The sequence below is a fragment of the Leptosomus discolor genome, chromosome 6, assembly GCF_034619465.1.
Source record: "Leptosomus discolor isolate bLepDis1 chromosome 6, bLepDis1.hap2, whole genome shotgun sequence".
Taxonomy (NCBI): domain Eukaryota; kingdom Metazoa; phylum Chordata; class Aves; order Leptosomiformes; family Leptosomidae; genus Leptosomus; species Leptosomus discolor.
Window position 1 is genome coordinate 44993724 of NC_141396.1, and position 12124 is coordinate 45005847.

General features: G+C 46.1%; 1 protein-coding gene across 1 annotated transcript; it reads left to right on the forward strand.

Moving 5' to 3' along the window:
• Positions 1–1457: 1457 nt before the first annotated feature.
• VIM (vimentin) lies at positions 1458–9689 on the forward strand. Its single transcript, XM_086466748.1, has 9 exons — positions 1458–2046; positions 2179–2239; positions 6256–6351; positions 6496–6657; positions 7110–7235; positions 7923–8143; positions 8238–8281; positions 8706–8791; positions 9322–9689. Exons 1-9 carry the CDS (start codon positions 1505–1507, stop codon positions 9361–9363), a joined length of 1380 nt encoding a protein of 459 aa, XP_086322874.1. The 5' UTR covers positions 1458–1504; the 3' UTR covers positions 9364–9689.
• Positions 9690–12124: the final 2435 nt, after the last annotated feature.

Here is a 12124-nt window from a genome sequence, read left to right on the forward strand (position 1 = left end):
ACCTTCCTCTCTGGCCACTGTTTGTCTTCAGGTTTATCAGAATTTCCAGTGAAGATATTTGCTTCTGCAGGACTGAAAGTTAAAAAGAATTAAAAATCAATGGTAGTTTTGCATCCCTTAAGTGCTGAAGTAATACATTACAGCTAACACCTCTACATTGTATTAGTCACTTCCCATAGCAAAGAGGAAAAAGATGTCCCTTACCTGATGTGTCAGTGCAGGATTAGAGAACATTAGTCATGCTTTGGCCACTCAAAGTTTAAATTACCTAAATGACAGGGATTCTGTCATCTCCCTTAAACGACTTCTGCATTCATACTGAAAGCAATCTGCTGCTATGCAGTCTAAGTGTTTTTCTGTTAAATTTTATCCCATTGGTATTGCCATGTATTACCTACCTACATCACTGATCTCTACTGCTGGTAGTCTGGTTTGGATAGTAAAATTTATCCTGAAACACCACGATTTTTGTCTGGCCTTTGAAGCTACATACAAAGGATATTTGTGGATCGTGCCTAATGAATAATTATGACTTTACCAGGTGCTTTCCTAAGACTCTGATCGTGTGCCTACTGAAAGTAATAGCAAAAGTCTGTTGGGTACAGGCTTTTAAACAAACCTCTGTTAAAATCAAGCCTGCCACTACCCTAGTTCTTAGAAGGATTGCATCCAGGAGCAAGATCCCGATTGCAGCTGTTTCGTTAATGCACTGTCCACGCTAAAAAATAGTTACTGCTGGGATCGTTGTTACAATAATGGCAGAATTAAGCCTTACTCATGTAAATGCTCACCCAGCACAGGGAAATCACAGGGCATCACTCTGCCTCGATCTTACCCTCTTTCAGAAAGAAAAGAAACAGGTTCTCAGAAAGAAATACAGGTACATCTATATATACACGTCATACCTGCAGAGGGTTTTTAAATATCGCCATCCCGGATTATTTGGAGCATGTTGCCTGTCCCGTGGCAGGACCCTCCCTTACGCTCACCGCGGTGCCACCGAGGGGGATAACGGGAGGCCAGGGCAGGCTCAGCGCCCGCTCCCGCCCAGCCGGGGGTGCCGCCGCTGTCACCCCCCTCCACGGGCGCCCCGCGATGGGCTTCCCCCCGCGCCCCCATCCGCCGCCCCTCCCTGCCACTGCCCCCGCCTCGGCGGCTGCCCTCGGACAGCCCGGGGGAGAAATCCGCCGGGTCGAGCGGGGAACGAAGGGCCCGGCCCCGGCCCCTCTCCCCCCGCCGCCCCGCCCGCCTTTGTCCACGGCGGCGCCTGCTGCCCCCGTGCTACGCCCCGCGCCCCGCGGTCACTGACCCCTCCCCGCTGGGCGAGGGCGGTGGCGGGCGGGGCAGCGATTGGCTGGGCAGGCGGCGATTGGCGGCAGGCGGCGGGCGGCGGGGGGCGGGCCCTATAAGAAGGGGCCCGGGCGCGGCCCGCTGCCCTTCTTCGCCCGCCGCGCGCTTGAGCCGCTCCGCACCGCTCCCGGATTACAAAGCCCGCGCCACCGCCATGAGCATCAGCACCAAGAACTCCTCGTACCGCCGCATGTTCGGTGGGGGCAGCCGGCCCAGCACCGGCAGCCGCTACATCACCTCCAGCACCCGATACTCGCTGGGCAGCGCCCTGCGGCCCAGCACCGCCCGCTACGTGTCCGCCTCGCCGGGCGGCGTGTACGCCACCAAGACGGCGTCGGTGCGGCTGCGGAGCAGTATGCCGCCCATGCGGCTTCACGACTCCGTGGACTTCTCCCTGGCCGACGCCATCAACACGGAGTTCAAGGCGAACCGCACCAACGAGAAGGTGGAGCTGCAGGAGCTCAACGACCGCTTCGCCAACTACATCGACAAGGTGCGCTTCCTGGAGCAGCAGAACAAGATCCTGCTGGCCGAGCTGGAGCAGCTCAAGGGCAAGGGCACATCCCGCCTGGGCGACCTCTACGAGGAGGAGATGCGGGAGCTGCGGCGGCAGGTGGACCAGCTCACCAACGACAAGGCACGCGTGGAAGTGGAGCGGGACAACCTCGCCGACGACATCATGCGGCTGAGGGAGAAGTGAGTGGGCGAAGGGAGGGGGGATCCGGCCTGCCAGCCCGGTGCCACCGCCCCTCAGCATCCCGAACGGGGCTGGGGGCGGCGTGGGGGGACCCCCCGCTCCCTCCTCACCCCCTCTCTCGCCCCTTCCAGGTTGCAAGAGGAGATGCTGCAGCGGGAGGAGGCCGAGAACACCCTGCAGTCCTTCAGACAGGTTGGCTGGGGCTGGAGGAGAGGGGAGCCCGAGGAGGGTGCGGTGGTGGCGCCTGGGACGGGAGGTGGGGCTGGAGGAGCGCGCTTTCCTCGCACAAAGGGATTCCGTCGGTTCTCACGCGAACCCTCCTTGTTTTCTTTAGGGGGATGCTGCGGTCTGAAGGGAGGGGGGGGGGAAACTATTGTCCTGCTTGATCCAAGTCTAGCCTGGTTTACAAAAAGCGCTCCGACGTGGAATCGCTTTCCGATCCAATAAAAGCGAAAGGGGGCCATCTGCTCGCTGCGGTGAAGGGTATTAATGGTTTCTATGGGATTCACCATGGAATGCAGATACAGGCATTATGGCAAGTGTGGTGGCAGCGGATTGAAATAATAGATCCCTTTGTGTCGGAGGGGAGGGCGCAGTGGGCTGCATTCTTAGGAAATGTGTAATGGTGCGGGCATGCGTCTGGTGAGAAGTCTGTCGTGTATGTGGTCTGGTTTTTATACCGAACAGCTCCTTTTTAATGAATCCCTCCGGTCAGTGCATTACTGGACAACAGTTTCAAATTGAAAATTTTTCACGTGTGTTGTCTTCTGATGAGAAGTAGACAGTTTGTTCCTGGGGGCGAGGGCACAGCAGTTGAGTCTGTTTCCTCTGGATGGCCGTTAGGAACATAGGATTTAATTCTCTGTAAATGGAGATGTTAACATGGGAAACAAGTTGTGTTAGAGTTTAGTCTGTGGGATGCCACGATGTTGTCCAGATAAACTAAAACCTACCTGACAGCCCGAAGCAACTGTGCAAACACTGTTCAAAAAGTGTTAAGCTCAGGTTTTCATTGGTGCAAAACCAGCTTTCAGCTTGGATTAAGCCTTGTTTGGACTAGGAGATGTTTAGGAATGTGCTTTCTCAAAACAAGGTCTCTTCCTAAACACTGCTGGTGTGAAACACAGCATTGCTAGCATTCTTCCCAGCCCTTATCTCCAGACAGCTGGGCACAGCCTGACTTCATCCCAAAGCTTTTCATAGATGTTAATAGATGTCACATTCAGGAAATCACCACTTGATTGTCAGCATTTCCCTGGGCAAGGCTTTTGACTATGGTATATTTATAGCCTCTAAGGAGAGCAGGTGTCTTCGTGAGATAACATGTGGAAACAGAGGCACCTACACATGTTTGGAGTCTGGGAATTCAGGGTCGCTGCTGATGTGCTGGGGGCAGAAGTTTGAAATTGAAGAGTTCAAGATACTGCCTTAACTTCAGCTTCTGGTTTTTTTTGAGTGCTAAGCCAATTTAAGGTAGTGTGAAGTTCCACGCAGAAGCATTTAACAGGAATTTTAGGGAACATAATCTATTTGATTCATTGCTGAATTCAGTTGAAGGATACTTTGACTTAAGGCTGGCTTAAATGATCTTTCATACTGAAGTTGTGCATTTCAAGGCATGTCTACCTCTATTTCAAACCAGTTAAACTTTGTGAAGGCTTGAGACTTCTAAGTGAACTTGGCTTTGTGCATATCCCACATTTGTTATCCAGCACCTGCACTGAGTGACTGCACTGTAGGAAGGGTCGTTCAGGAGCTCAGCCTCTGGCAGATCTGTGTGTGCACTACAGTCAGAGCTGGAGCCATTTGACCTCCTACAGTGTAGGTGATGTGTAATAATTGCAAATCATTGTTTCTGGAAACACTACACTAAACCCACATATGACATACCTGGTGTATGCTGGTGTGGTTGATTTGAACAGCACTAGTATGTAATTATTCCTTACTGGGAAAGGGTAGGCTTCATGTGCAGGATTTGAAAACTAAATCTGTTTGAATGTAAGTATTCTTCTGCAAGTGAAATTAAGTTCACAGAATGCTGAAGTTGAAACATTCTGTTGTGCTTTCCGTTGTAAAAATGCACAGCTTTTTATTAAACTATTGTATTCTTGCACTGGGAAGTTGTATACGTGGATGTGGAACACTTCAGCAGTTACTGTACTCTTCTGATGTAGCATCAAATTTACTTTTTACTTGATGGAGCAGTTGATACTTCTGCATTTTAAAAGAAATTGAAGAAATATATTTGAACTTGAACTTTATATTTCCAAAAGCTGCCTGCTTTAAGTCTGTTCAACTCATATGTACTGAATTTTAATTTAATTCTGCTTGTGAACAAAGACATGATTTTACTTATATACTGAGGGGTGTACTACATAAAATAAATGTAAAGGTTCAGTGAGTTCTTTCCTTTGGGACAAAACAATTAGTGAGAAAGTTATTTGCTGCAGCTTTGCCAGCTGCTCTGGCAGCAAGGAGTACTGGTCCTGAACCTATGGCAAGGCTAACAGGTCTGCTCCTGGCTAACATGAGGTTTGTCTGAAGTAAACATGGATGCTCAACCCTGCAAACTGCATGACTGGCATTAAAGAATCCCCTAGGATAAAATCAGTAGTCCAGTTGCATGTATGTACACCTTGCGCTTTGTTTGCTCAGGCTACAAGTAGCTTGTTCATTTCTGTGATTCTCCATACATCTAGGAAATACACTGATTCTTCACTCCCTAACTTAAATGATAATGTGTATAGAAAAATACATACCATATATATTCTAAGTGTCTTCAGTTTAAGATGCTTTCAATTTATTATAAGCTCCTAAAAATCCTATAGCTGTTCAGTTGTCCTGAAAAAATTAATAGTCTTCAGGATGCAGATTTTTGGAAAATCCACTGGAAACTTTTTGGATGTCTGTCTAATTGTGTAAACATAGCGGATCATAGCCTTCCAGAATGATCTTCAGGTTTTTTGTGGGGCAGGAGAACAAATGAATTAAGGAATTCTTTCTCTGAATTGAAAAAGAGCTATGTAAAACTGGAATTGGTAGAGAAGTTATGGAATAACATATCAAAGGGGTGTTCTGTTGGATAAAACTGGAAGAATTATTCTGGAACAAGAACCTTATCCCAGAGTAGGAGTGATCCAAGGAATGGCTTTCTAGGAGTCTAAAGAAAACAGCCCTTATTTCAAAGGTGCCATAGTAGTGAGAACTGCTGATTGGGAATGCTTATGCTTTGGGCAATTCAAAACAGCTTTAGAGTAAAACCTGGTGCGTTGATATGATGTGAGCATAAGCATGCAGCTGTGAATGTGACTAGAATGAAAGGAACAATTGTCCCCTTTGCAAACTGTCTTGCACATTTGAAATGTAAGAAGTTACCAATCAATGTTTAGTCTTATGTTTAACTAATTCAAGCTGCTCCTGTGTAACATTCATGGCATATCTTCTGTTATGCCTTAAATGAATTTTTACTGTTGATTAAGACTATCTCTGTCCAGCAAAAGGAGGAGTCTTTGCCAGCTGCTGTGAGGGTGTAGGCAATGATGACTAACTCGATCTGTGTTTATGCTCATACCTTCTTTTTCTCAAGGGAGATCTGTCAAACCGCTTGGAGAATTAAGTGCTTGCAGTTCCTATACATACTCACTAGCTTTACAAGTATGCTTTTGTGTTGTGGTCTGTGGACCCAAAGGGCTCTGTGGTTGATCACCAACCTGTGGAAGGAAATACAGGAAGAAATAGGAAATACACAAGAAACTAAGCTCACTGATAGGCATGTAGGCATGTGGGTTGCACTTTTAAGCCCCACTGGAAAAAATGGAAGTTTGCAAGTGGCAAGACTTAACTCTTTTTGGTGTAGGGAAGCTAAAAGAGCTTATCATTGGCTTCTGACCCAAGTACCTGCTTCATCTTCAAGCAGGATTTACACCCACCATGATCTGTGTGCTCTTGATCGTGCTCATTAACACATTGGCAAAGATGAGGTAATCTACGTATGCTGTATGGTTCCCAAAATCGCTATAAAGGTGCACATAGTGTTCTCTGAGGCTAGGGTAGGAGGTTGCAAAAAGAGGCTTCTCACAGCTCTTGATTTCATATTGTCCTGCCAAAAAGTTCAGATATAGTGTCAGTCTGTGTGCTACTGAACTTGCCATAAAAGACTTCACCGCATCAGTTTTGTAAGATTGCTAATCCTTCTTCTCTCTGGTCAGGATGTTGACAATGCCTCTCTGGCACGTCTTGATCTTGAGCGCAAAGTTGAGTCCCTGCAAGAGGAGATTGTCTTCTTGAAGAAGCTTCATGATGAGGTGAGCTGAACAATGAGGTCCATGATTAGATGCTGACAGTCTAGCGAGCAAGTGAGCTCTTCACTGGTTCTGGCCCAGAGTCCCCACCTGTGTGTGTTCTGGATGTTGTCGTGTAGTGACGCTGAGTGTCTGCTTCTCTCTAAGGAAATCAGAGAACTGCAGGCCCAACTCCAGGAACAGCACATCCAAATTGATATGGATGTTTCTAAACCTGACCTTACTGCTGCCCTGCGTGACGTTCGCCAACAGTATGAAAGCGTTGCTGCTAAGAATCTTCAGGAAGCTGAAGAGTGGTACAAGTCCAAAGTAAGTAGAATCTGTTCAGATGCATCAGGCACTGGAACTAACTGTATATAACTGCTTTGCCGTACCACTCGGTGTTCCCACTGTCTCTACTGGAGAAGAATGCGGCCATGGCACAGGGTTGTCATTACATGCCTAGTCAGGGAAGAGTGCGGCTGAAAACGTGATTTCGTGCCGTAAGCACAGCATCAAAGTAATGGGTTTGTGCTTGGGGTCTTTCCTATGGTTGTGCCTAGAAGCAAATGTTGGATGAAATACTGGGGGAAGGAGTGAATGAATGGGTGAAAAAATGATGAAAAGATGGGAAACATACAGGGTGGGGGAACAAACATGAAGGGTTTAACTCTGAATTCCAGTTTAACAATTAGAAATAGATAGGCATTTTAAGAGTAATGCTAGTCTGTTACACCATTTCCGTTGAAGTGTTATGCTAACCAAGCTGGGGATTTCCACAGTTTGCAGATCTCTCTGAAGCTGCTAATAGGAACAACGACGCCCTGCGCCAGGCCAAACAAGAAGCTAATGAGTACCGCAGACAGATTCAGTCTCTCACCTGCGAGGTGGATGCCCTTAAGGGAAGCGTAAGTAGAGGAGAGCAGTTGTTGGGATGTTCTTCCTGTTGCAGCTTTAAGCGCTGCACTGCAGTTTAATTCATAGAATCAGAAATTGTTGATGAAGATGGGAATGCAGCTGGTCTCCCATGCAGCACAGCAGCATATTAGTACTTCTCAAGAAGGATGTTATGGGCTCAACTTGCCTGCATGCACTACGGTGCACTGGTTAGACTCTCGCTATAATATTCACTGTTTATGTAACACTTTCTGGGAGTGTTCATGGCTTGTCTGTCAGGTACAGCTGAAGCTATGAAAAAAGCTGGAGGAGCAGTGGGAAGGCGGTGCAAATATTGCTGTCGCTAGAACCTGACTGCCTTAAAGGCTGGCTTGAATTGGGTTTGTAGTATACCTGCAAACCCCCTCACTGAGGACTGCCTGCATGCCACTTGTGCTGCATATGTTTGGCTTACTTAAGGGATTGCTTTGCCACCTGGTAGAACAAATACATGGCACACCTTGGATCAAGTACCAGAGTAACCCACCTTGACCTTGCAAGGGGAAGATAAGGAGAGGGCACATGTGGGACATGTCTGGGCGTTTTCGGAAAGGGTGCTAATGTAACTCATCTTCCCTTTTTTAAAAATTTTAAGGGTCTTGAGGGTGGGGAAGAGTGTCCGGACTGCAGCAGTGCTTGACTTCGTTATTCTCTTCCAGAATGAATCCCTGGAGCGCCAAATGCGTGAAATGGAGGAGAATTTTGCTGTTGAAGCTGCTAACTACCAAGACACTATTGGCCGTCTGCAGGATGAGATTCAGAACATGAAGGAAGAAATGGCTCGCCATCTCCGCGAGTACCAGGACCTGCTGAATGTAAAGATGGCTCTTGATATTGAGATTGCCACCTACAGGAAACTGCTGGAGGGTGAAGAGAGCAGGTAAACATCACAGGCAGACACTTTTCTAAACAGCAATGACTAGAAGATGCTCTATATCCATGTCTGACTTTATCCATTTCTTTTTTTCCTTCAGGATTAACATGCCTATTCCAACCTTTGCTTCTTTGAACCTGAGAGGTAAGCTGTTTCTGGTAGTTCAGCTTAGACAGCTGTTCTGTTATTAGCAGAAGGGTCCCTGGTGGCTCCTTTTTCTCTAGTATTTCAACTTGTATAAATGCAGTTGCATGTGAATGTTTGTTTTTCTTAGCTGTAACTACAATGTTTCCAAGTACTTAACCCTGGATGAGAGGAGCTACCTCATTCCTGGGCACAGGTCTTTTGAAATGTTGGTACATAGTGAGTGATTGGTTTAGATGCCTGCTGAAGGAGCTTTAAGGGGAACAGGGAGAAAATGGAGAACATTAGCTTATTGTTTAGAGCAGGAGACTTCTTCATATTCTAAACTGGGATTCTGAAAGTAGACACTAAAATCTATTACACTTCATTTCTTTGTGGAAGCACTTCATCTAGACTATTGGTAATAATGCATTTTCTTCTGCAGAAACCAACATTGAGTCTCAGCCAATGGTTGACACTCACTCAAAGAGGACACTTCTAATTAAGACTGTCGAAACTAGAGATGGACAGGTTGGTGGTAACTTTGATTTTTTTTTTCTATCACAGCTGATTACCTTAAAATACTCTTCCGTTTCTCTGCTGGTTAGTGCAGTCTGTATATGGTCGTCAGTATTGAGTAGAACAGCATCTGGCAGTCCAAGCTGCATGGCTGATCATACGGATGTAGCAAACAGGCTTCTGTGAAAATGATCACAAAATTCACCTGATAGTAAAGCCTGAAGTGGCTGATGGTTACCTGTGTACTGAGTATCTACATTCAGCTGAGATAGCGAGTTCTCAAAAGATTTCTCACATCACCCAAGGAAAACATGGCAGTAAACAGAGGTACTTTGTTTGGGACAAGGTACTGTTTTCAGGCTAAGTCAATAAAGCTTAAGTGCTTTCTGCACAGTATTTACCAACTAGAACTTCTCATAAGAGAGAGTTGATACCCCTCTGTTCACATTTCTGTGGTACTAGCTGTTTTAATTCTAACTCTAAAAAAGCCCCCAACAATCTTACTACTGAAACTTAGTGCAAGTGTCTCTTTTTTTCAACAGGTTATTAATGAAACTTCCCAGCATCATGATGACTTGGAGTAAAGCTGAAGTGAAGATGCATACTTATTAATACAGGAGAAATTCTTACCAGCAAGATTTAAAAAGTCCATGTCTTAAAGGAAGAAACAGCTTTCAAGTGCCTTTCTGCAGTTTTTCCATGAGCGCAAGATTATTATGCTAGGAAATAGGTTGTAGATCTTGCAGACTGACTCTCCCTGAAGGATTAGAGTTTACAATGGAGTCTAGTTTACAAATAGCAATATCTTGTGCTGCAATACTGTTTTTAAGTATCTGAATTCAATAAAACTGCTTTTTCCAGCACAGTATGAGCAACCTGTCGCTACTTCAATAAATCTTTGGAAAATGGCTCTTGATGTGTTCTAATTTAACTTCATGACTTTTTGGAAAGCCATAACAATGTATGCTGGAATTACTATACAGTTGACATCTCCCATACTGGTGGTGTGGAATGCTGTTTTTTCAGTTTAACTAGATAAACTGTCTTACTCCTTTACTGCTTAGGTTTTGAAATCAACTAAAATGGACTATAACTGGCAGATGCATAATGTATTATGATCTTTCTTACCTCTTGAATAAAATATGATACTTCAAGCTAATAAAATCTTGCTTCCATATACTAATGAACCCAGTTACTAAGAGCTGAGACTGCTCAGAATACATTAAAACTCATGTCTATAGAACATAGTAGTTTAGTAGCTGTGAAATAGTTCATGCAAGCCCTTATCTGAGACAGCACCTTTGCAAAGTTAACAGCTGACTTGATGCCTTGACTTCATTTTCCAGGAAAGACTAGTTCCCAAAGGTCTGTCTGTATTACAGAAGCTAAATGAAGGCTTCAGATAGATTGGGTGTTATTTAGGGGGGAGATATTTAAAAGGAATGCAGAGAAAGAATAACTTGTCTTACTGGTGACTTGATTCCAGCATTTAACCTCCTTTAAAAAAGGAGAGCCACCCTGCTTGGTGTTCTCTGCTGATCACTACCTCTATAAAAAAACCTTACTGTTTTCCTTGTAGGTAACTTACTTTTATACCCATTTGATAAAAAGAACTTTTTTTTTTTCTGTATCAGTTCTTGCCTTTGCTCCAGTATGTGACTACCTCGATGCAGTGCAGTCAGTGGAGTGAGGGGGCAGTAGGAGCCCACTTTTTTTCATCCTTGTTGTCTGCAGCACCGGGTAAGATCTGCAGCTGGGATGCTAAAGAGGGAGGGAGGCAGTGCCTGAGGTGTGCCAAAACCCTCCACAGCATAGATGTGTGGGTATCCTGCAACCCAGAGGTGTAGGGGCCCAGGTGTGATTGTAGTTTATATCCTTGCACTCCCAGGGAGATGTGCTGAAGCTGTTCTTTACAGCAGAAAAGCACCTGATTTTTCAAAAAAGGTGTGGTGATGCTGTTCCTACCCTGCTTTTCACTAGTGAGTGTTCACAGAGGACTTCAACCTCTCCCTTCCACCTCCCAGCAGGTCAGGGGAGTTTGCCCCATTATACTGCACGTGGGCTGGTGCTCAGCAGAGCATACAAATCCGTTAGGCTGGGATATGGGCCCATCCAGCCTGGTGCTTTGGGTGCTCACCCAAGAGAAAAGTCCTGGAGCTGGTCCTGCATTTGGTCTGGTGACTCTTCCATGCAAAAGGGCCAGAAATGACTGAGGCAAGTGCCTGGACCCAAGCCTCAGCCACGGCTTGCTGTAAAGCGGTGCAGGTTCAGCCTGGTCTACAGTAAGGCGAGTAAGGTAGTCTCATTCAAAAGTGATAGAGTGAATCCAGCCTCTTTCATGCTGTGGAGATTACAGACACCAGGTTTTCTACTACTTATCAACATCCAGAATTAAAAAAAAATGCACTAATGAGCTTGCATGGGAGATACTTTCTGTGATAGTAAACTCTGGGCTTGTGGTGTAGCTAATTTCAAACACTTAACAGGCATGGACGCTACGACCCAGAGAAGAGTGGGATAAGGTGCCGACATCCTGCCTATTGCAGACTATGGATGTCTTTTTCTGGATCTGGGTACTGAAAAGGTTGAGCCAATAAATGTCATTTCTCACAGCTGAAGTGATACAGGAGCCCTGGATGGTGGCATGGGGCAGTGTGTGGGCAGGGAGAGCCAGCTCCACCAGGGCACGGTGGGAACCATTGGTGGCTCTGGGCAGGGACCCACGGCACAGCGTGCTTTCTGAAGTACATATTGACTGCTGGAGGTTACCTAAATTGTGATAGTCTTTCAGATGTAGCTTCTCCCTCTGCCACCAGCTACCTGGCTCACCGCTTTTTGTTGCCTTTGATTGCTTCACCCAGCAGATGAAAGAAGGGACTGTATCAAGCACTGACAGTGCAGCAAAGGAGTTATTCCTGGCTCTTCCGTGTTTGCAGCTACTCAGAGCATGGAGAAGCATGTGGCAGAGCTTTCAACTCTGGGAATAAATAGAAAAACAAATAAAAAGAAATAAAAATAAAACCTGGTTGTCAAGGGGATAGGAAGATTGCAGGAAACCTCCAAAGCCTGCGCTCTGTGCGAGTGTGAGAGCACCCTCATGGTGGAAAGGAGAGCGGATGGTGACTGTGTAAACTTCTCAGTGTTTGAACTGGCCACACCAGGCTTATGCTCATATATAATGGCTGAAAGCTGCTTAGTGCTGAGCAAGCAGCTGACCTCAGAACTGTATTTCACATCCCAGTAACTGCAGGCAGCAGCTGTACAGAGTGGGGCAGCCCCGACTCGTCCTGCCCTCCAGCAAGCACCGAGAAGCTGCCCCTGTGAGCTTATACAGTGACTACCTCC